This window comes from Amphiprion ocellaris, chromosome 3 (genome assembly GCF_022539595.1).
Source record: "Amphiprion ocellaris isolate individual 3 ecotype Okinawa chromosome 3, ASM2253959v1, whole genome shotgun sequence".
Lineage (NCBI taxonomy): Eukaryota > Metazoa > Chordata > Actinopteri > Pomacentridae > Amphiprion > Amphiprion ocellaris.
In genome coordinates this window covers 15,483,151-15,509,304 of record NC_072768.1, presented here as the reverse complement: position 1 = coordinate 15,509,304, position 26,154 = coordinate 15,483,151, and the positions used below count along the sequence as shown (strand labels likewise).

The window sequence follows — 26,154 nt, the reverse complement described above, 5'->3', positions numbered from 1 at the left end:
ATAATCATAATGGCTCGGATTTCGGTTCATTATTTTCACTCACCCATTATTTTGCTTACAGTTTGGAGTATTACAGTTCTGACAACAAGTAACTGCAACATCCAAAATACACTTACAGATGTGACAACTGGCTCAACTCTGTCAGACAAGAAATTAACATCAGAATGGCAGCAAAATGAATTAATAGTTTGGTTTTAAATGTATCTAGATCCAAGAATAGAGGAAAAAATACATTTCTTTATTTATCAAAGGGTTTGTGAGTTACAGCCCAAGATGCTGGTGTAGTGGTGCCTCTACAAGGATCTTTGTGTTGATCCCAAAATGTGTTGTCTGTATTTCTTTCAATCATCTGTTACCATTTATGAACGAACAGTTCTATAAGTTCCTGCACACCACTGCAGAGATGAGGAAGGCATTAAGCAAAGCACACAAAAACAACATGGTGCCAACAAACCTTCAGTGCTTGCTTCCTTAAGACAGCTGAACAACACCTGAAAGCCTCATTATATCCCATGCTGGAGTCCCAAATGAATTTTGTATGTGAGCACACGAGTGCAAGAAATGCTGAAGAGCAGGACGGCCATATTGTAGCAGACCTCTCCCTGAACTCAGTTTGCTCTGCAGGCATATTCACCAATAGCTGAGGCTGGCAGGAGCTCTGGCCTGCTGGCCCACTCATTAGCTCCTCCACAGCGTGTTCCCAAAGCTGTTCTGTTAATGGCCGCCAAATAACCCAGCCAATCCATCCAACGCACACATAAGGAACTAATATCCCATACTATACTCACACCACAACGGATGCACTGCTCCTCTGAGAACATTTCAACACCATGCGTCCTCTTCTGTACAAACAAGTTAGGATCTTCAACTTCTGTCATTTCCCCGATTTTATTACAAACACAATTTTTTTCTTTCCAAAAAGGGACACCATATAGAGTAGAAAACACAACTTTTTAAACAATAATTGTTAAGTGCTTAAATAGCAGTAATGTAAATTTATCATAATAACTATGATATACACAGTTCATGTTATTGGTGGGAGTACAGGTAAGTTGATGTGATTAAAACTTTTTTAATGTCCGTTGAGATGTCAGTCATTCTGTGGTGTACTGTCGACAGCTTAAGAGCTACACGGTAGTGTTGTGAACTACTGAGTTATTGCTCCTTTAACAGTTGGAAACGCACTGAAAACAACTTTGACATGACTGGCACAACCTCACACTGCATTGTCATACACACAGTTAACAGTACTGTATTCAATAAGTATAAATAAGATCATTTGTTAAGACTTACATCACCTACAATGTAATTACAGTTAAAAATTTCCAAGTATCCCTACAAGTGACAGTTAACATATATTATCACAGTAAATACGGTTCTTTTCAAAACCTTCACAAAAATCCACAGTACACCAGCGTTTCCATGGTATAAAAATAAGTTACAAATCTGGATAAATATTTTACACAAAACAGTTATAAAATATGCTGTATTATCTGACAAGCTTACACAAAACAGTTTTTTTACACTATAGGGTATTAAGAATATTTTCAGTTTGGTGCTTGTTAAAAAAAACATTCATTTAAATTTTTGATGAACACAAACTAATAGAAAATATTCAGTCCCATTTTACACCACATGTGGCTACAACAGTCATTTTAGATATAGAAAACTGAGGAGGGAAAAAAAGGAGAACTGCAGCATGGCAAGTTTTACTTCCTTTTATCGCCACTTCACTCCCCCCCGTTCAGCAGAGACAGATGAAGAGCGTCCCATCCCATACAGATAAAACTCCCATGAACAAGGATTTCCCCTTAAGTATCAAGTCCATAGATGATTCCTTACAGGCTGAGCACAAAGACAGGAGAGAAAGACACAGAAAAGGAGAGAATGAGTTGTTCTCCGTTTGTTATGTGAGCGATTACAGAATAAAAAACTGGCTTCACCCTGGATGCTCAGACACTGAGCTGACTTCCTTTACACACATTACACTTTTGGAGCTTTAAGAGTAGCTTTTGCTGCTGACTGAATTAATGCAATAATAAACAGTGTCCAAATATGACCTCATGTTTCAGTGAGATGAGGAAACGCCAAAGTTCATGGCTTCAAAATGGCCTGTTTTTCAGTTAACTGGCTTCACGGTACATAGGAACCGTGAAACTGCGGGTCAAAAGTAATCTTCTGCAATGATGTTTCACCACAGGAGAGCTAGAGTCACGGGTAAAACCACAGATGCACACAACATTATAATACCGTCAAGGCATCATTTGATCTACATTATAACGAAAAGACTAGGGAATTTTAACTGTGTATGATGCTGCAGCATAAAACATGTGGCCTTAAAGTTTGAGTTAAAAAGCAAGAATAATGCAGCAGCGCTGTGTTGTCTGCGTACGCCCAACTGTAAACTTCAAAGGCTGTGCATGAATGTTGATAAAAGATACCAATGTAGTGACACCAATGCTTGACACATCTATCTTTTATGCATCTGTTTAGACTTTCTCTACATCCGTGACTACACCATTGCTGCTACAAACTATTCAAACACTGCCTTTATTAAAAATACATTAAACACTTTCACTGGAAACTGAATTTGCATTAAAGTAAAAGGCAAAAGAAACAATGCTTTGATTTAATTTACCTAAGAAGTTTGTTGTTTTTTATATGAATGAAAAAATGTAAACTTGTGTGGTTCGAAGACATAAGCAGCCAGCATTAAGTGAATTCAGTTCTTATCTGCACTTGTAGTGTGTGTATATGGGTAGAAAACAGTGCAGTATGACTCCTACAAACTATATTCTTATCCAGTAGCTACTTTAAATCCTGTATTGTGCATTTGTAGTTTGGGCTGACATCAGTGATGTCAATTTACTTTCTATCAATATGTTTTTATCTACAGCTAACCAGTACCCCAATGTTAAACAGGTCTAAGTAAGTTTGGCTTACCTGCGTTTCAGTCGCTTTTGAGGAAGTGCTCTGAAAAGACAAAAAAAATAAATAAAAAATGTAAGATTGGTGTTCAACAGCATCTTTAGTATACAACGTGGTCATGAGTTTGAGCTGATTTCAGTCTAATATGACTTTAAGTTGGAAACACTGGTGAAATAATACAAACTTAAACTGCCACTGTATCAGTGTCTCTCTACATGTATCGGGGTCAAAACACACTACCATACTTACTACCAAAGGCACCGACCACCACATTTGTTTTGGGATTTCATGCAATAGGACAACCTTGACATAAATTGGCTGGGTGCTGACTGTTATATTCAACTATGAAACCAGAGTCCGGCAGCAGCCCCTGCAGTTACTGAGCCTTCAGGTCAAATTAAAATCAGTCATCCTGTGTGCTGATTAGCATACTTGTGCACCATATATCTCTGGTAAGATGACCACTCTGTTATTTTAGGCACGTTGTTCCTCTTTCAGGACTCATTTTCAGCATTTTATGGTGTGCCATAAAGTTAACCTTGTTTTCTCATCTCAGAGATGAGTGCACTAGCCTTTGCAGAGCTGCACGGGATTCAAATAATGTCATAGCTAATGTTTAGTGGTGTGTGGTAAACATGAAGACAAAGAAAATTTAACTTATGGAGTTGCATTTGTACACGGGAAAAAGATTTTTTCTGTATTAGAAAATTCTAATGGGATCAATTCAATTTTGAAACAAACACTGTGACTTTCACTGCATCACTAACTCAAGTTAACATTCTATCCTCATGTTTATCAGCTGATCAGGTATATACAGGTAAAATGCAGTCTCAATATATCTGAAGTGACAGAAACCCTTTCCACTTAAGTATCTCTTAAGGGACTCATCATTATTTTTAATTTCTGACAAATCAGCAGTTGCATCTGACTGTGACCAATAGCTGACATCATTAATCAGGTTGTACAGTCGACAGTCTACTGCTTCCAACAGACAGACAAAAAAAGAATGTTCTCTGTTTGAGACTTGCTGAATTTAAATGTTGAAATGAGAGAGTTGGTGCCACCTGCTGGAAGAACATTCGTGTGCACACAGGTGTAGAGAGCAGAGGCAAAAGCTCAAGCACTTTCTTTTCTTTCCATAATGGTTCACACACAATGAATCCTACTGATGATTAGATAATATTTGCACATAGGAAATGTGTTTGATTGAGGCAAAACAGATGTGCAGTATTGTGGGCTTTGGTGTCTGTGCACGTGCACAAAGAGGCCGCTGAAACGGTCACACTCACCGATAGATGTTTGGGTCTAACAGCATAGCCGTGTCCTGTGGTAACTGGGATAAGTGCACCACTTTAGTCTTCAGCTGAGATCGCTCGGTTTCATTCACCCACACGTCAGGTAGTCTGCAAGACAATACACACATGCAGAGGGAGGACATGTGGTCAAGCTTCAAGGCTTAACAAGAATGAGGGAGAGGAAAAGGGGGATAGAGTGGGAGTAGGGTTGAATGGAGCAGGGTGGAAGAGATGGAGTCTGAATGAAACATGTTAACACCTTGCACTGAATGCTGAGCACATTTCCATAAGTAACATGGCCTTGACCAAAGCACTGGAACGGACACACATGCACTCAAGGGAGCTGACCAGCGCATACAAACAGAGGACAAAGCGAACTGTCCTCTCCTGGACAGATCAGATTTTGCGTAGGCATGCATGTTTTTTTTGTCGATATCAAATGATTAATCTAAAAATGACTTAAGATACATGGCACCTTAAAATCAGAACAGTGTGATTTTGTTCCCTGTAGAAACTTGAAAATAGGAAGCGATTTCATCCGAGTGACAGGCACACACACGATGTACTGTACTGCTTAGTGGCCCCTTACTGTACGCACAACAGTGTGATCCCCCTGTGAAAGCTGGGAGTGTGTGAGCACTGGCGTGGCAAGCCGAGGTGCAAAAGAAAGAAACAAAGAGCTTAGCAAGTCGACTGCACTTCCCCTCCTTCCTCCAGCCCCCACCTCGTCTCCACCCCCAGCATTCCCCCGTCACTATGTGCGTCATCACAGGAGCCCCCAGAGACACACACACACACACACACACACACACACACACACACACACACACACACACACACACACACACACACACACACACACACACACACACACACACACACACACACACACACACACACACACACACACACACACACACACACACACACACACAACACTGCAGGCAGCAGGGCAGTCACCCAGCCAAATCATTCATTCACATGCCCAGTCAGCCCATTCAGTGGGATCGTGTGCAGGTAGCGCTTCATCTGGAGCACAGCTGAAGGTAGAGGTGGAGAACAAAAGAGAACAAAAGTGATGTAAGACTGACAAATGGACAGGAAAAGACAGAGCAAGGCGAAAAAAGAAAATGTGAATAGGGAGTGAAAAACGGAAAGGGGCCCATGTTGATGTAAAACAACACGCTTAAGCGGCAGCAAATCCTTTTATAGCATGTTTAAGTGCCTGGAAGCTGGTGTTAGCTACATAAGGCAATTTAGTAAATACCTTAATGCTCAGAAAGCCTCAGCAGTGTACTTAAAGTCTAGAAGGATGTCACCTGTGTTGCTAAATTAAAGTAATATTTTAAGGTATCACCGTTAAACAAAGACAAATCTGTAATAACTACTGACCTAAGCTTGACTATATGTTTATCTGGATCCCAGATGAGGACTTCTGTCTGTTTGTGGCTTTTAATGAACACGCGCACGCAGATCAAAGACAGTGTTATTTCAACAAAAATGTGCCCACATGGAGTACAAGTGTACAAGATACCCAGAGCAAAACACAACTTGTCATATATGACTCAAAAGGCCAACTCGCCCTCTGCTTAAGAAAGAGACAATTGGTCACTGATCAGAACATTTAACTTCTCCCTCTGCCTGGAGTTTCTGCAGATACTTTTCCAGCCACAGTCCAAAAACATACATGGTAATTCAATTGGTGATTCTAAATTGACCGTAGGTGTGAGTGTGCAAGGTTGTTTGTCTCTGCGCTGGCTGTTTGATGGACTGCTGACCTTTCCAGGGTGTACCCTACCTCTCGCTTAATGTCAGCTGGGATAGGCTCCAGCTCCCTGCGACCATCTGCAGGATGAAGCAGGTATAGCTAATGGATGGCTTATGATCAAAAGGACATCTGTCATTGCTCAGCCAATGGCAGTCTTAAGCCATAAATATGAGTTACGACCAAGCTGTAATAAGTTGTGTTTCTGTTTAACTTTATTAATGTGAATGTAAATATAGAGAAAACTCTGTCTTGTATTTACAAGGGAAAAAAAGGATTTTTGATGCTAATTTTCCCTTTTCTGTGGAAGTGCACAAATTGGACATAGTTTTCCTAATGTTGTTAAAAGCAAAGAAAGTGTGACACTAAGTGTATGCCTAAAGTGTTTTTATCCCCTTTAATGGTGGTGGGAGAAGAGAGAGGAAGTTGAGAAGAGGCAGGGACAAGACAAGAAACAGTCCCCCTCAAAGCAGCTTGAAAGTTTGTGTTAGCCTCGAGTTAGTGTCACTGTCCAAAGCAAACCCCAAATGACAGAGGAGGGCCTGTAGAGTGTTAAATACGCAGTAAACATTCATGTGTGTCTGTGTGCGTGCACTCTCACATGCACGTCCCACTTCAGAGTGACCGTAAACATGTCCCGATGAGTGTGCTGTGGTACTGATGAGTTATTATAGGCTGATGCATGGGAAACACACAGGAGCAGTGCACAGGGGGGTCAGCATGTCACACACGTGTCATGGATATACACGTACACTAAAGTGTTCCTATCACTTATCCACACACATGCAAGACACAGTTATTTAGGAGCCAGAAATGTATATAATGTGAGTGAGGCATCTGTGGAGAGAGCTACTGATGGTGCCCGTCTGACTGAAGCCTAGTCCTCAACCCTGAATTGGTGGTTGGATCCAGGCCTTGGAGCATCCAGTGGTGACAGGCGCAATAAGTTCATCATAAAGCAGCCAAGCGTTTATCAAATCACTAAAAAGTGGCTTTATATGGAACTCAACAGGAATGACTGTAGGAGTTCAGTGTCCTGATAAACGGGATCATACTGTAAAGCAGAGGACAGCAGGCTCACAAAGCTGGTTCATGGACTGTCAAACTGTGGCCTAGAGTGTCCTACAACTTGTGTACAATCACACCAGCAGACAGCTGCTCACTATTAAGACTGCATTTCAAAATGCCTAATGGAAATGGCTTAGTAAAACATTTTATATAAAAAGTTAATACAGGTGCTAATTTTCATGGGGAATATTCAAATTGGAGGAACATGGAGTTACATCAAAATGGACTTTTATACAAATGTTATCTGATTTGTATGCATGCCTACAACCACGCACGTAGACAGAAATAATATGTGAAAGAATGTGCATGTAATGGAGTTTCAGACGTTACTGCTATTCAGACTGCTTTTTCTTGCCTGCTATCTTCAACTGCCTGCAGCTGCTCTAAGTTCAGTGGCATTGTGTGAAATGTTTCTTTTAACTGTGACTATCTCACAAAATTTCATGTCTGCAGGCAAGATGTAAAAAAATTTTTTTTAAATAGAAAAGTAAGGCAAATTAAGGGTAGAGCCAGATATTGCTTAGCAAATTCTTGTGCATATGATTTATGTCTGTGTTTACATGACTAATGTGCTTATTTGTAAATGATTCAACATGAGAAAGATTGCTTTATGAAGTTATTATATCAAAAATAGCAGCTTATGTTTTACAACACATTTATAAGCTACGAGATGCATTTTCGTGCACTTCTTCTACTTTTATTCTGTTTTTTGTAGGCTGCTATGTTCATGCTCATGAAGCAGAACAAAATGACACTCCCTGTTTTAGCAGAAGGAATGCAATTAAGCAAAAGAAATTGGCCATATATAGGTCTACAACTGACTCACCCTGGCTGCTCAACCAAATTACATTCAGCCATTCAACTGCTTCTGTTCCTCTACGATCAAAGACACACAAAAAGAAGGGAAAGCATTTTCTTACTTTGAATGGATGTCACTTGTGGTTGATGACTGTATTTAGAGGACCTTGATCTCTGCCCGAATTCTGCATGCTGAATTAGAGTTGCCAACTTGTGACAAAGCTTTCTGAGACTTCTTCTCCATTTACATATTGAATACTTTAGACAGAAACACAGTATACGAATAACAAACGTTTACACTTTTTCCTCTCACGCCGATGTATGTAGATTTCTCACATGAGGAAACTGAGAATGAATTTCTACTTATGTATGCTTACTTTTCAGATTTTACTATTGAATGCTTAGGCTGTGTCTGTCTGAGGAGCTGCATCTATTTTTGAAGCATTCTGTTCAAAAATGGTACAGCACAGTATATAAAGTATATGATTTTTCCAAGGTATAATAATTACATTCACAAATTAGCTAACAAAGGTTTAAGTGATAAACTATGTAGTGTAAGATAAGGACCGTTTGTTCAAAAACAATGCGCTAGGTTGGATCCAGCAGCTCGAAGTGTTCACTGTCAGTGTTTGTTATTCTAAAGCAATCAGCAGCATGCAGGGGAATCCATTCACCCATCCATCAAAGATTAGACAGCAATTATGATTCTCTCTTTCTCTCCCAGCCCTCCCACCACTCTCTTCCTCTTCAGTGAACCGCTGGTGATTCGTGTTCAGAATGGTTCATGTTAATCAGTTACTCATTAATCCAAATGAAGTTAATGAGTGTCAGTCTGAAAGTGAATGGCTTGCTCTAGCATTAATAAACATGACTTCTCACATTCACACGGCTAATCATTGACTGAGAAACACACACAGTAAAGCACTTGATGTTGACTTCAGTGTTGACAGTCATGACAGTTGATGGCTGACTAAATACATATTACCTGACAGACAGGACATTAAACTCAGAGACTAAACACTCTCTTGACCAATATGAAACTCCACACCAACCATCTTTGTCTGAAAACAGAAATATCTCAGTGAAGCAGTTGCATCCAGTTCTTAGATGTAGGTTTGGGGAAGCTTACATCTCTACAAAGCCAGCAAAGTTACCAAAAAACATCAGTTTTCATGCTACAATCTTTTTCTGTTCTATTGTTTAAAAGGAAAAATTAATGTTTGAGGACATGGACAAATATGTAACAAAGCAGTCAAATGAGGTCACAGGGAAGAACGGTCCAAGCTTACATTTTCCTTGTAGTATTAGGACTTACTAAAGTCCTTTTCAAACACAAGATATTTAACATTGCTGGCTTTATCAACCTGTTAAACTAAAATCATTCTGTAATTTAGAGGCAGATCTTTTACACTCATATCCCTCATGTCTATATTCAGATACATCCACCACAGTGACAGAGAGAGCCATGGTTCTCACACGATATCTATCATTCATGCAAGACTGGACAAGGTTGCTTATAAATGACTGTGACTGGGTGAAATTCAGACTTGTGCCATGTCAAATGTGAAACACAAATGTCACTAGGTCTGACCTAGTAAAGCTGTCATTACAATTTTACAGAAAAGAGACCTGGGTAGTCATTCACATTAACACAAAGGAGTGCATGTCTGAAAGGGGCTCAACTCTGCTTTGCAATACATAATCAAATGTGTTGCTATTATCATGGCTAATGAGTGGATCATTAACTGGTTAACTCAGACAACTTTGGGGTCAGTCTTTTAGTGAAACATGTATGTAGCCATCAAGAGCTTTTAGGATCTCTTTTAGATCTCTTTTTAAAATAGTTTTCAAGCAGGTCCGCTGGAAATGATTCGATTAAGTTTCTACCAAAATCATGGGCTACTCTTAGCTGATGAGCTAGCTATCCACAGCCGATAAAATCTGCCACTGAGTCAGTGAGAGCTGCCATTTCAGCCAGAAAAAACAAAACAAAAAAAATAAACAGTTGTTGGCTTGAGGCGAGAAGCAATTACTGTCAATTACAGCACACACATTACAGAAAACATACAATGGAGTACATGCAAACACACTTTATAATACTTTGGTTAACTTTTATTTGCTAGGAGATATCAAGTCACCCTCACAGTTTAAGACATTTCTGTGTATTTCCGTTCCCTAATCTTTATGATTTGATTGTGTGCATTAATGATGAGAACATTCGTCTGCCGCAGGGCAAATATATCGTATGACTCAGTAGTGTTACTGATTTCTCCTGCATGGTCCAAGCCATAAAGCAGTCTCACTCTTTTTTCTATCTTTCTATTTCATTCCTTCCTCATCATTCACTTCCTCTACTTTCATTCTGCCTCTTCCTCACATTTCTCTCTCCCACAGCCATTTTGTTCCCACTCCTATTTCTCACTTTCCTCCAATCTCTGTCTCCCCAATTCTTCGCCTCATCCATTCTGCCTCTATCTGTCTTTGAGTCTCAGCATCAATCTCCATCTTTGTCTCTGCATTTGGAATTAATCTGAGAAGTCTTTCCTGATCATCAAACTTCATCTTTCTCTTCCTTTCCCCCACGCCCATTATTTCTCTCTGCAGAAAGATTAAACTCCCACATGCAGCGCGAGAAGAAGATTGTCGAGGTGAATCAGAGATGGGAAAATGAAAGAAGCGGAGGAAGGAACGGAAGATGAAATGGTAGAAACCTGAGAGAACAAAGGTTTAGCTGGAGGTTTACTGGAAGCTTCCTCATGATGCATCATCTAAGTTTTTTTGTCCAGTGCCATCTTTGCTATTCTTCTCACCAAACTCATTTTTATCTTCGTTTTCCAACCTATTCTTTGCCTCCTTTGACCGTGTTCTCTTCTCCCCTTTTTTCTTTATGCACCTCTTTCCCCTTTCTGCCTCCTTGTTCTCATTTTCCAACTCCTCCGCCCTTTTCTCTCTCCTCTCTTTCATTCTTCCTCTCACTGCTCTCTGATCATTCTTCAGAGGCTGTGCAGTCAAACCCCTTAATGGGAGTGTGGGAGAGTTGGAAGTGTGGTGGGAGCTTCCCTTGAGCCAGGGCCCTGCTGAGAATCACAGCATTCCATGAAGCTCTCTCTCTATGAGAGTAAAGCGCGAAAACCTGCGTACCCTTCTGCCCAATTGCTTTACTGAGCTGGTGCTAATGGGGTTCCAGCGTTCACCTCCAGCAGGCTGAAACTGGAGCGGCTAAGCTGGGAATAGGCATGAATCTGGTAAGGGCTGGTTGGAACGGCATATGTCTCAATGGATTGAACATGATTTGTTTCCTCCAAGTTCATCCAGGCATTGCATCAAAATACCATGATGCATAATTATTACTTTAACTGTCACTTCTGAATGCTGACCCACTGTTTAAAAAGACACTTCAGTGGACCAGTCTGAGGTTTATTCATGTCAGAGAGTGACAGACTTTTGAATGAAAGTCCACTCTTCCCCTATCAGTGCTTCATGCATGAATGTGAGTATTAGAACAGTGAAGGAGAATAAAGTCTAATAATCATGGTTAAACCCTAAGCTTCATTTGATGAGGGTGTATGGTTTCAAACAGCAGAGCTGGTATAATATAGACTATATGGGACCTAGATTCCTCACACTAGGAGTTCCCCACAACAAACAGTAGATCAGCCAAGACAGGAAGATTTATAGCAAGCCCTGATATGCAGGAAGGCCACCATGTTGCACAACTGGATGGAAAGGAGACTCATAAAACTACAAGAGACAGATACACATACACTGTTGATGTTCACTTATATATGTATGCACCCCTGCTACTCAAAAAGGAAATGTTTTTGCAACAGGTTCAGGCTTTACATGGCTAAATATGTGGAGGAGCTTTGTATATGTGGTGATGAATTGCTTCTTTGTACACTAGTGACATTTACATATCAAAAAATGAATCTGTTAAAAGACACATATCCAATCCCTTTAGAGGGAATACTGAGCGGCATTTCAAATCAATCTCAACCCATTTCACCAAGATCAAACTACAATATATAAATTCTTCAGGTAGTCAAGATAATCTGGCAGGTTGACCCAAAAGTATCTGTTGTGGTGAGGTTATTACAACAGCTTCGGGGATTTCTAATGCACAGAGTGCAGAAATGTCTGTGCAGAGTTCAGATTCTTACTTTCAATACGTAATATATCAATAAATTCAGAGTACAGTTAGTTCCTCAAGTTCAGTGGAGTTCAGATAAAACTAGCAACCTCTGTTGTTGGAAATGGAAGGTATTAAGAATATGCTGTGGCCTGGTAGTAGCTGATATAGCATAAGGGTTGGCAGTAATTATAGACCCCCTCTGGTGAAAATCTTTTTTTCTAACCTGACTAACATGTTCATATAGTGTTTTGTTAATATGCTTGACAACGACGATCATGAGCAAAATAGGCAGTCAAAGCCATGGTTGAGTGTTTCCACCTCAAAAAAGCAGCATATTGATGAGACTCTCTAAAAACATGGATGGAGGACGCCAGGGTTTCATAAATAACAGACCAAAGGAACCGCTCTGTCAAATAGTGGGGTCGGGCCTTCTGTATCATTATCCTTCTTCAGAATCAGTTTTCGGGTCCAATACGTATTGCTGATTTACTCCCACATCACAACTTGCCATAATGTAGTGTAGAATAATGTGCTTGATCTGCTGTGTGTGACAAGGTGTGGGTGGAGACAGAGGCAAGGACTACATAGACCTGCTTGTTCTAGAGGAAGCAATGATGTAGAGTAACATCTAAGCTAGGGCAGAGAGGGATTCTTTCCATAGGACACAGTATTTAAATATGTAACTATGATACACAGATGAGTTTTGAAAGACTAAATTAACAACCAAAGAGAGACTTCCAATCCTGATGTGTCTACATATTTTTAGGTATTTTCATTTCTATTGGAGGTTATATTAGGTAGCATAAACTAAAGGTTCATTCAGATGTACAGTATACCATAGAGATTATTTTACTTACATGTCTTCGGGTGTCCAGTGCAGGAGAACCTTCACCTTGCCAGATCCCTCTTTTCTTCTGGCTAGCACCTGCACAGAGACAGTCAAGCATTGATTGAGCTACCTTCACTAAGGAAAAGCAAACACGAAACATCCACACAGACATATAATTTAACTCAAATACTATAATTATTTTGTAAATTTCAAGCCAATTTGTGGTTTTACAAGCATTACATTAGCACAAATTTGACAGGCTTAGCTTGTATGAGTTAGAATACTTGGACTTGACATTTTGGAGAGCCAAAAGGATAGACATTGGGTAACACAATCAGTAAATAAGTCACAAGTCACTGCTCTTGTGGATTATGTCAGTACCAGAGGCTCCATGCCTTATGACAGGAATGTGTTTAGTGGAGACCAGCATACACTTGATAATATTTATGGCAGTAACCTACCACACTGTGTTCATTTTCTTTTTGTTACCTGCCTTAAATACTCAATTCCTGAACTCTGAATACAACCACAAACTTCAGGGCTTCTCTTCTTGTGAAAATACAGTTGAGACAATACCAGATTTCCTGAATAGTTTGCTCTTGTTATGCATAACATTTCATCTGTCATGCTATGTTGGTTTATAGTAAAACTGGTCTGGAATTCACAAATATTGTCAGGAGGGAAAAGAAATGCAAGAAAAATAACCAGGAGTGTCAAAAATAGCCTCAGATATAGCTTCTTACGTCAATTGGCTTTTTTGTGAGTGTCTGTTTTTAGTACAGTGAATGAGCTCACATGAGAAGAACTCCGCTTACGCACATGAATATCTGAAATTATTTTTGTGACTCCAGGGACTGACTCTGGCATTGATGGAAACTGGTTTGAGGACAGGAGGGAGGAAGCTCCACTGAGACAAGAGACAGAGACCTAGAATCACTCTCCTCATCTTACAACTTTTCCTACCTTTCCATTATTTGACAAAACACGTATTATTTTTATTTTAAGAAGCCTCAATCCCTTTTATTCATCTGATACCCCACTACCTTCAATGGTAAGTGGATATAGCTGACAGATGGATGGGCGATCTGATGAATTTGTATTTTTTCTTTTTATGTTGTCTGGCAGACATTCGAGAAAAACAAATGGGACACAAACATGTCTAGTAACTGACTGATTAACATTTTTTACAGGAATATTTAGACTAGGTCAGCAGACATGAATTGTGTTGTTGCTGGATTGGTGCCTTAACATTTGTCTACTAGATGCTTTGTAAATAGTAGCCAAGTTGGCAAATCAACCACATTGAATCTTGTCTGTAATATAGAGTGCAGGCATAAAACTCCTTAAAGCGGACAAGAGAACAAGTAGGGAGAGCAAAGCTGCTGTAATGTGTGAGTGATGAAACTGAGAAAAACAGCCTGTGCATCTCACACATTACCAAAACACTGCTGATTTGAAGTCGAAACCTTTTTGAGTACAACAGTCTGAAGAAAAAATAATAATCAGGGGAGATTTGAGTCAGTATCTGTTTCCATGTCAGTGGCCATTCTCCTGGACCAGTGCACTGATGCACATATGTGAACATGAAGGTATGAGGCCATTGGTCAGCCCTCTCTCTTGTTTCATGTTTCGTTTCACTCAACTACTGTGATGTGGTGCAGAGTTTTTGGCAAGCGCTTAACACCCATATTTCCATTTCAATGAGCCTTGCACTTTGACTTCACATACATTTAGTGTATTCTAGTTCTAGTTTAAGTTCTTGTTCTCTGCCATATACTGCACTGAAAAATCTCGTTCTTTAGCTCTCTGATTTACAAACACTCATCCTGCACATGAATGAATATTACTGAGCTTTTAGTAATTTCTTTGAAAAGCTCTTTTTCTAGGGCAGATTAATTGTAAAACACATATCTTTAAAAGAAAAAAACGGAATTTAGTACGCAAATTTTAATTAACACGGGGTCAAAAATACACATATGCCCACTTAGATTATTAATTCAGTAGTGCTGAACGTTCCAAAATGTCTTTTAACTGGCCGAGGCCAAGGTCTCTTAGCTTCCTGATAGTAATCATGATTGACTACAGCTGGTAGTCTGTCTGTGCCAACATAAAAAGGATTTGTTTGACAGCACTCAGATTGACCAACACACAGTACAATGGAAAAATCCATGGAGCTCAGTGCAGATCTAAGAAAGAGGATCATACATTTAAACAAGTCAAGAATGTCTCCTGGAGCCATTTCTAAACAACTGCAGATTCCCAGATCACCAGTTCAAACAACTCTATGGAAGCACAAGTTAATGGGAGGTGGGTGGCCACTTTACAGAGATCTGAAAGAAGACTCAAATTGTCATCCCCTCCGGAGAAAAACTGGGTTTTATAATTAGGAACAACCAAGGAACTACAAAAGCACAAGCCTGCCACGAACTAGACGTTACCACTGTGTCAGTCTATGGGCAGATTTCCTGCGATCCAGAAAAGAAGTATTTCCTCCTAAATCAATGTCCAAATCAAGATCTTCAAGCTCAAATGAAGTCTGCATTTGACCACATTTACAAAAAAAAAAAAAAAAAAAACTCTAAAGGAAAGCTCAGGTGAGACAAAGAGCGTTTGTTGGTCACAATTATCATGGGTGTGTTTGGTAGAGTAAAGGTGAGGTACTTAGCAGCAACAGCACTGTACCAAATACTAAGCATGGTGGTGGTAGCATCATGCTCTGGAGTGGTTTTGCTGCCAACGAAATTGGTAAATTGTACAACATGGACATAATAAAGGAGGACTACCTCAGTGTTCTTCAATTCAAAATCAGCAGCTAAAACCATCAGCTAGATGGCTCAAACTTGGGCGTCCCAACAGGACAACGACCCCAAACATACATCAAAGCCTGGCTGAAGGGATATAGCAGGCTAATGTTTTTGATGAGGCCTTCCAAAGGTTATGAGCTCAACTATACCAAAAATGTATGGATTTCGCTTAAAGATTGGGTCCATATCAGAAAATCAACAAATTTAATTGAACTCTCCTGGTTCTACAAAGAAAATTGGTCAAGCATCCAACCAAAATTATGTCAGAAGTTTGGTGATGACTACCAAAAGCATTTAGTCAAGGTGCAACTTGTTCAGGAACATTTAGTCAAGTGTTGCTGATGTATTGCATGTATATTTTTGGCCAATAGTAGAACAACATTCATGTGCTCAACTGCAAGTAACAAAAATGAACACAAACTAATTGACAGTCAGTCGAGACTTTTTGTCTTTTACCAGTGAAATGAACTTCAATTATTTTTTGAGACCCCTCTATGACATTTCCAACTCAATTTTTGGGAGATGTAAAAACTTCCCAAGCTTCCCAACTTTTCAGAGCGTTTGTCTCACCTCATAAATTAGTATTGTATCTCATTTTGTTCTTGCTTATCTCCCTCTGCCTTTATCTGTTTCAGTTTCTGGCTTAGTAAGTTCACATGGAGGAGAAAATACAATTTCTCAGAGACTGGCTACAGAAAGTCTGGCTCCTGAGCTAGATGCAATGGACCCTACACAATTGTCTCAAGCCCTGCGGGTAAGACTCTGTACACCAGCCAGCTGCTTTACTGGCCTTTTAATTAAAAATACATAGCTGTTAACCTGTGCCCTCAGGCTTCTCATAGCACCAGGTTAATAATCACAAGCCAAGGCTACACTTGAAAGGGCCATGACCATGTATGTAAAGGCTGAAGATAAAGAAGTGGGCTTGTGTTTAAGCAGCATGAAGTGATTTGTGAGCTGAGTGGTTTGATGATGGCAGTTGGTGCTTTAAGGGACAGATCTTAATCCTCTATAAACCCAAGGGAGGGAGGTAAGAGAGAGAGGGAGTGAAGTAATAGAAAGGGAGGGGGAGCGAGAGCAGGACGACATAGGGAGTGAACAGTGAATATTAGTGTGGCTCCAAAACAAGGCAGTGAAAAGTGCAGGACCAAAGCTGGGGGAGGGCAGGCCTGCTAAAACTGGGTGCCTGTCTAGTGTCAGGGGTTCAAGCTGTGGATGACGCAGATTGGTGAAATAACAAAAATATCCCATCATAAACATGACTGAGTTGCTCTAGCGGGTCAGCAGGCCCACCAGCCAAACGCTACAGAACCCCCATGGCTCTGCTCCATCTCCCCAGGCCAGGGAGGGTCCACTGGGGCCTGGGGTCTGGCGTAGCACCGCAGTCCTAAACCACAATCCTCCAGAGCTTCTAAAGAAAGGGAATGTATGCCCAACTGGCCAGATCTCCTTCCGATTCCATGACCCTGACCTTCACTTAACCCCCTTGTCCTCTCACTCCAAGTCTCTGTTTCTCTCCATTTGTTACTCTCCCTCCCCTGACTGTCTCTTCCTCCTCCTCTGTCTGTGTCCAAATATGCAGTTACCTCTTTTAACCTCTTCCCAAGCTTTATCTTCACTTTTTTGTTTTTAAATTCTTGGCTGCTGCTGAGCAGCTGAGGTTTGTAGAAACAGAGCAGAAAAGAGTTGAATGGGACTGTTCCAATAGCAGGGTAGTACTGTAGCAAGGATTGTACTGGTGTCAACACTAATTACACTTTAACATGAAAAAAGGCAAAGGTACATTTGTCCTAGGCTGCACTCAGCACTACATTTTTGGAGATGCTTAAATTATTTACTTGGAAAAATAGGGATGGCTGCGTTGCATACTGAATGTGTATGTGTCTGCATTAGAGATGCCTGTACAATATCAAAGTGTATCACACAACTACACATACATAAATTTAAACTTCCTATTGTATCCTTTGATCTTTATTGTCTGCCCGTGAGTACAGTTAAAATTACTAGGGCTCCATTAGGGAATCAGCATTCATTGCATTCATTGTTATCATTATGACAAAAGTATCTTCTTTTTTTGTTGCAGAATTCATGATTCTACCAACAAGTTGTAGTCAAAAACACAACAGTTTTATGATTCTGCATGCCATATGCGGTCCAAATTGGTTTAAGCTACATATTGAGAACCACAGGGGATTTTTCAGCCATTATCTTAAGGGTTAAAATGTAGAGCCAGGTAACACAGGCCAAATTTCTGCCCTAAGATAACCAGCGTAAAAATTATTACTGTCACTGACTGAGGAATGTGAAATGAAATTGAAGACAGTTCTGAAAAAAGTGAATGGGATTGTTTATGGGTGTCATGTCCAGCCTGTAAACAAAAGAGAATCAGACCACAGATGATGGTCTTTACTTTTTTCAACACTTTTGATGAAAATTTCCACCATCGTTTGATTTAAGGATCTTGATCAGGAGACAGAGTGCTCCCTAGTGGAACTACATAAGAATAGCAGTCATTCAAAAAAAGTGCTATTCACACCACTCATATCTAAAAAAATCTTTTTATGGTAACATCTCTTTATCTGAAAGTGAATCCCTTGCTCAGGTTTTGAAGAAGTTCCTTACATTTTTTTTTTTTGTATTTTACTGAAAAAACAGTTTTCTGTGTGAGTTCTTATATGTGTTCTCAATAGCAAGGTGCAAAGGTACTTTACAGTTCATTAATAATACATCATGCACTGAGCTTTGAATGGACCAAACAGCACATACGAAAACAATTCAATTGTCTTTCCTGTGAAGCCCGATTCAGAGAAAAACAACATCAAGCCTTGGGGCGTTTGTACAGGTTCATTTCAAGTGCACAGAGAAAAAAAATCTGCAATGATTGGAGGCTCACTTTGAAACTGTGACTCTTTCATGCCCCCTGTTGTCTATAAGGAAGACAAAGATGTCTACATTTATATGTGAAGCAGAATTTAACTGAAAGCCAAAGGTATCTGCATGCACAATAGAATTAAGGTACCATAAGATACACAAAGAGGCAGGTGTATTAGTTTCCATGACGAGAATAGACTTTGTTTGCTGTTGATTTAGATGAAAGTGAACATAAAGTCCATTTCACATTTTATTGTTCATTATATAATGATTTCAGGGCTATGTTACTCAGGAAAATGACCCTGCTTTCTGATCAGTTCTTCTGGTTGAATGATTTTCAAAGAAAGGTAAACAGTATTGCTGGCATTTATATGTTCAAATGGGCTGGACACTCGTGTGCACATCACATTAATTAACAAAGGCAGTAATCTTTTCTGTTGTTACAACTCATACACTTTTGAATACACAGATGCACGGGCAGCCCTATAGTCAAGTGGAAAGGGTGCCTATCACAGAGGTGAAAACGCACTCGAGTTTGATTCCTGGGTGGAATCATCATTTCGCTGCTCTCTTTTTCCATATGTCCTATCTATTTTAGCTGCAACTATCCATTAAAGGCAAACAACAAAGATGTCTAAAAATGAATAAAAGCCTGGTATTTTTTATGCATTTTGTGTTCTACTATAGTACACTATAACCTTTCAGCATGCACAGCTAGACGGTAATTAAAGATCAGTAAACAACATTTATTATCTTACACAAATTCAAACCAGAGGAATGCATCTGATAATTAAAACAAAAAAAGGGGGGAAGAAGAATGTTATTTTTCAGTTGCTGTTTCTGAATCTCCCCTGTCATGTTAAACCCATTATACTGTTAAAAAACAGTCAGAGGCAAAAATTACCAGACAAACAGTAGTAAAGCACATACCGTACTGTGAAACACAACACTGTGGCCGTTGCCCACACTTTCAATGTGGGTGGCGAGGTTGAGACAGATGGCCCTGTGGCGGATTGCATCCATAGTTTGGGCATCAAAGAAGTCGTGGGGCCTCGCTGGAAGGGGAGAAGGACAGACTCCGATGAGAGGAAAGTAAAATAAAAATTAAAAGAAAGTGACAACATAATACCAGGGTTCCTACTTGGCCCCCAATATATAAAGACAAACTTCCATGGCTTTCTGTAAGTAAGCATATCAACCTCAGAACCATGTCATGACTGAAAATTGCTACTCCAGCAACAAAACAGTCCCACATCAGTAAAAAAAATCATTTAACTCTTCTTTGAAAGTTGAAGAAATTACTGATGTTTTAGTAACTATTAAAAACTGTGTACTCAGAGAAAAAGAAACTCTGACCTCTTGACATTTAAAGCTATTAGAAAACATATTTATCACATCTATGTTTGTGTAAATGTGTTCGAAAGAATAGAGCTTCATAAATAAAAAGGGTGTCAGGATGTCTGCAACCAAATATATTACAGATCATATTAAATCAAACAATCTAAATCTGCATTACAAAAAAAAAAAAAAATTCGACCCCAAGAATTAGGGCCTGCATTTTAATATATAACCAAGATAACAAACATCCTCATTCTTGGAAATATGACAGCTATAATTTTGCAGGCGACTCACTAAAAACACATGCAGCTCCACAAAAACAATGTCTGCAACAGCTGCAACATGTAAGAAAAACGACAACCATCAGGAAGTGGTTAATGACAGGATAAAACTCTCTATTTGAGACAAGTTGCAAGAACTCAATGTTTAAATGACATTCTGTATGTCAAAACTGAACATTTATCTTGTGACAAAAAGTTGGCAAAAAGAAACATAATTCCTTGAATGTATTATCATCTCAGGAAAATTTAATTGCTTTTTTTTAACGCAAATTAGTGTAAAGTAATCACCATTAAGATCTAATCAATTGAAAATAATATGCTTTGAAATAACTTCAAGCATATCCCTAACTCTAAGCCTTTTGTTTGGTACTTTTGATGACCAAATAAATCGATCAGAATGTTAAACTGAGACTAACAGGAGCTGTGGGATTTATACTGACAGCAGAAAACTGCATCCTCCATTTGTATTTTAAGTAACAAATACAGACTTCACACATATTTCTATAACAGTTCTTTCCTTACACTTTCATGGTACTATTTAAATATAATGGCTTATAGAACCAAGACATTCAGAGGTGTAGAAACAGAAAATAAAAGCTGAGTATAGATCATGTATACACTGGCCATCTGACCACCAGGCAGCTCACTGTTGTATCCTGCATCAGCTGAGAGAAAGTACACAAACGGAGTAAAAAGGAGAGTCTTCTGAAATGCAGAGCATTACCATGGGGAGAATCTGTCTGTCTAGCTGGTTCAAGCTTATGTTGATGTTTGTGTGGGTGTAAGTGTGTGTGTGTGGTCCAGCTCTCGCTTCTCCAACAAAGACATGTGGGAGGTTGGAAGCTGAAACCATTTATTTGAGGACAACAAGCGCAGCACTGCCTCAAAATATGCTCAGGCTGTAATCTTCATCAACAAAGAAAAGGGGGAAATTGCAATGAGAGACATTTTAGTAAGGTGTAAGTTTGTGTGCCTGTTAGGTACGTACGTAAGGAGCACCTGCGTTTGTTCTTGAGTTTCTTCCTCTTATTGAGTCCAGCCTTGGAGGGCGACTCCTCCTTGAGTTTGGCCTGACTGGACATTTTAGAGGAGCTCTGCTGGCTGAAGTGACTGGGAACATGGCGAGCCAGGCCTCCTTGGGAAGCAAAGCTGGCGTTGCAGCCACCAACTACACACTACAGCAGAGAAGTGGAAACAAATAAAACACACGAGCCGATTTAGATATTGATACTACACACATTGCCTATGTTTACAGTGTAGGAGGGTCATAAGAGAAGAAACTGACGAGCAGAAAATGCACAACATATTTTAATGTCTTGAGTTTACCTTGAAGGGTTTATCTCCACTGTGGGTCAGCATGTGTCTCTGGAGCCAACTCTGACTGGTGGACGGTGTGTTATACACCTTACAGCCCTTCCACAGACACACAAACACCTGACAAACACACAGAGAAAGACACAAAGGAAGGAAAAAAGGATTACATACAAAAAGAAAAGTAAACAAAGTATGAGAAAGAGAGACAACAGCGAAAAAAGAGATTATGTGCCAAGACAGTTCGGGTGAGGACTGTTGGGTTGAGATTACACTCCCTAGCAGACACACAGACAGAGAGTTGGACTCATAGAAGCGCAACTTCTAGTCCACTTGGAGGATGTGTTCTATAACTCAACATCTACTTATTCTATACGTACACAGTACTGCTGATTGTGTGCCCTTTAAGCATAGTGGCTGCATGGACACAAATTCTGAGCTGATGTATAGAGGTCCAAGTGGGCTCTTGCGGATTTGGGCAGATGGCAAAATTTACATCACCGGTAGCCTAAGGGACCATTGCGTACTTGCAGAGGCGTAAAGTATAACCCTAACCTTAAACAGAAAGACAAAGATAGAATTCTTAATTTATAAGTATAACCTGCCTTGTCCTAACTTTGATATCTCGAATGTCTGGTTATGTTTCTTGGATGCAGCCTACAGGTAGAACACGATGGAGGGATTTCTGATGTTTGCTGATATCTCTTGTATTTGTCTTGGATGATTTTTAGTACTTGTCAAGAAAGAAAAGAAAATCTCAACATATATCTGCTATGGCTGATTCGTTTTGGAAAACCTTGTACCGACTGTACATTTTGCCGCATTTTAACTCAAAGAAAAAAAAAAACTTAGCTACAAACAGAGCAATAAAATGTGCTTGGCTTAGAAAAAAAGTCATGTTTGTTCACTGCTGCATTCAAAGGATTATGCTAAACAGCTACACTTTTGTTATATTTTAATTTGCTTGCAGCTTCATGGATGGAAATGTATATCCAGAAATCAGCAAAAATGGAATGTTCAGTTCAGAAAAAGTTTTCTTTAAAAAAAATCTCTCTTATTTTACCTCCACTGGTATACTGTGTGACTAGAGGTGTATCCAGCCATTTGGAGAGCTGCCACGTCTGACAGCAAGCTTTCCGCATTTTAGGAATCTAAAGTGGTTTCACTAATAACGACTGACTGTATATTAAGTTGAAGAATCTCTTTAAAGCTGTATTGGGCAGTATTTTTGGGTGTCATTGTGCAAAATTCAACATTAATCTTTCAGCATATTGTAATTCAAGTGGTCTGAGAGGGAACTAGACTTCTGCACCTCCTTGTGGCTAAAAACAAACATAGGTTGTTGAAGAGAGGGTTGTTCTTCCTATTGACTGCTGCACAAATGCAGGCATGCATGCACATCCCTGCATGCACATCCCTGCATGCACATCCCTTCAGATGGACGAAAGCCCAATTCAATGACAGAAAATAGTGCAGGAAGACTTGCTATTTCAGCAATGGCAACAACTGTCAACACTGGAAAGCAATTGGAAAAAAAAACTGGCAGACGCGCTTCTCAAAACGAGTCTGAAAAAAGTCAGACAATAAATACAGTCAGTAGCTTTTCAGACTTGTAGAGACCTTCATGACTGCATCAGCTTTAAGTTGGAATTCAAGGCTTGCTGTTCTTCTCCTAAACAGGTGTGCTGCTGTCATTTAAAAGGGACTGAAAGGCCCACAAGTGTACAGAGAAAACAGAACGTTAATTCTCATAGAACTGCTGCTGGGTAATGGCACCCAGAACACAATCTGGATGACTGAAATAAATCACTAGAAGGCCTAATGAACAGATTACTGTATAGAGTAACATTACTAAGTTAGTTTTACATGCACAGATGTCTGGAAAGGAGACGCAAATGGAGATGAGGTGCTGTTTTGGCCTTTTCCACATTTCTACTTACTGCACCTCTCTTAATCAAGCATTGCATGCAGTCCACTTGCAGCATATTGTCCTTTTCTGACTTTGCTGTCTGCATGTGTAATATTAGGCTACTGTAAACAGGACGCTATAATTCGAGGGTACTAGTCAGACAGAATAAAGAGGATCAACCATTAAGGTCGTCCACATTTTTTAAGTCTACTGACCCCTCCTCTCTGCCCGTCCACATGAATTCCCCTGATATGCTCTGCCAGATCAGGACTAGAGTTGAAGCACTGTGGACAGAGGTCCCAGCAACAGGGGTAAGCCAGCGTCTTGGTCCCGGAGGAGCCGGCACTGCTCTGTCCGTTCATCATGGCAGGGGTGGAGCGTCCGCTGGACACTGTGCTCTCCATCTCCATCAGGGTACTGCTGATACTGAGACAGAGGGGAGGACAGGGCGGTTAGAAAGAGAGAGAGGGGAGGGATACAGTTCCACAGTTATAAGACAAAGAAGGATTTGCACAGCCACGAAGAACAGGTGCAGATATTACTTGCCACATTACATAGTCACCATGCGTGAAAGCCTCTCAGCTGCAACTGATTTCCCATGCATGCCACTTTGACTCACTCCAAATCAATTTTATGATTGTAGTATTCAGTGCTCCTAGCAAACCTGCAGCGCTGATAACATCATGATCAGCAGTTTACTCATCGCTCATTCAACAAATAAGTGTAACTATGTCCAATTCAAGTCTTAAGCCATGGATTTGACACCAGATTTGTTGCTAGACTTTCACCGCACTGAATGAAATAAGAAGTTATGTTCCATCAAGCTGCAGGAAGAGGAACAGCTCTTTGTGCTCACCTTTCATCTGAGTTTAAGCCTTCACAGTTAAGCATACAGTGAATTTGAGGTATAACAGGTAGTCTTGAAGGCATTCCTGGACCAAAATGCAACTTCAACAAGTACAATGGGATGATTGCACACATTGCACATGCTAAAAATCTTGCATCTAGCAGTAGATGTAAGGCAGTTTTTAAAATGTATTTTAAAAAAAGCCGTATCAGACACAATTATTGGGGTATTTTAATACATCCTAAATCATATGTGAACTTTAATGTAACTAGTCAATAAGCAAAACGTGGGATGATTGCAATTTTTAGTAATAGTTGGACGACAGTTTGAACAATTAAAAGCAAAAATTGATTAAAATGAATTGCTATCGTGCTCTACTTAACAGATGGGACAGGAGGACTGCCACTGTCAGCACCTAATGCAGCATCATCACCACCACACCTGGACCACCCTGACATGCTCATCAGCAGACCAACCTGTCCTCAGAGTCCATCCGGCTCAACGGTTCCCCATCCGAGGATGAGATCTCCACACTCGGCCGCCTCTTGTCTCCCAGCTCCCCTCCTCCTCCGCTGGGTTTCTCACCATCTTCACAAACACTTTTGCTCTTTTCGCAGTCCATCCCCGAACACCGGCTGTCCTCCCCCGGTTCCTCCTTGGCTTCTTTTATTGCGTTGGTCTCGTTGCTACCGTCCCCGGGGCTCTGCTGTGCCTCTGGCCGCGGCTCTGCTTCTCCAGGAGCGGCTGTCTCCTCCCGGTTGACCGTGGCAGCACCGTCGTCTGTCACCGCCTCGCTCGCGGCCTTGTCTGCCGCCGCAGCGGGCTTCTCCTTACCGGCCTCCGCGTCCTCCTCTTCCATTTTCGGCTCTACGCTGCCGCCTGGTTGCTCTGTTTCCGGTTCGGCGAGGCCCTTTTCGTTCTCCTCCTCGCCGTTGCCGTCGTTTGTCTCTGCGTGCGTCGCGTCGCTGTCAGCGCTCAGTGCGGGTGTTTCTTGTGTAGCCGCAGCGGCCATTTCAGCGGCGCTCGTCGCGGAGGACACTTTCGGTATTAAAACCTCCTCATGACACCGTCAGACTCCGCCGCAGGAGGACGGAGGCGGGGCCAAACCACACCGTCTGCTCTCTGATTGGTCGGAGGAGGAAACTCTGACGTTGGTATTTAAACTTTCCATGTGTTTCCCAAAATCACACAGATCCCGTTGAAGAGGAGAGTCAGTGTTTACTGCAGCCAGAGTTCACCAATTACAGCCAAATGACCATGCATGAAGACCTGCTTTATTTTCTAAATGTAACGCTAAGAGGCACGAACATGCTACCAATGCTCCTATAAGCCATTAATGAGAATAACTTTAGGGTTTCCACACTGTGAAAAATGCACGTATCTTCTGCAGGGCGCTTGGCTCATCTATTCAAAAAAATGTCCATAGTTTATCAGGTAAATATTTTATGGACCACTGGCCTTTTGGAAAAGTTTGCATCTTATTAATAATATGCATAACTCTAGACTTTACTCTTTTTGAACAATTTTATGTCATTTCCATTTATCTTTTGATCCTTTTTTGTTTGTTTTTATATTCTTATTATTTTACTAATGATGATAATAAGTTAACTTATGGTTAAACATTATCAGTCCAATGCAATTCTTAGTTCTGTCTCTACCCAGTGCTGTTATTAACTTATTTACGGAAAACATACAGTCAGACACACTCATCACTTGCATTTACTCAAACATGCTGAGTAACAAATATGAACATAAAGAAACATAAGTAGTTGGAAGTGACATTTTGTTCGGGAGTTGGTCTTGTCATTTATTTTACAATGTTCATTTCTTGTGTGCATCTAATTCATTACTGTTCACATCGTTTTGCTGATTAAAGAACTGTTATTATCAGCTTGTCAGTCACGTGTAAAGCATTTTAAAATTGCACTATTCTGTATGAAATGTGCCATAAACTTTGACATATTGATAGACTTTACCT

General features: G+C 40.3%; 1 protein-coding gene across 1 annotated transcript; it reads right to left on the bottom strand.

Moving 5' to 3' along the window:
* Positions 1 to 217: 217 nt before the first annotated feature.
* On the bottom strand, positions 218 to 25,263 carry LOC111573633 (zinc finger protein aebp2). Its single transcript, XM_023277899.3, has 9 exons — positions 24,653 to 25,263; positions 23,545 to 23,755; positions 21,436 to 21,543; positions 21,098 to 21,284; positions 19,421 to 19,545; positions 12,844 to 12,911; positions 4,218 to 4,331; positions 2,944 to 2,973; positions 218 to 1,845 (listed from the first exon to the last, which is right to left on the bottom strand). The coding sequence occupies exons 1-9, from the start codon at positions 25,186 to 25,188 to the stop codon at positions 1,839 to 1,841; spliced, it is 1,386 nt and encodes a 461-aa protein (XP_023133667.2). The 5' UTR covers positions 25,189 to 25,263; the 3' UTR covers positions 218 to 1,838.
* Positions 25,264 to 26,154: the final 891 nt, after the last annotated feature.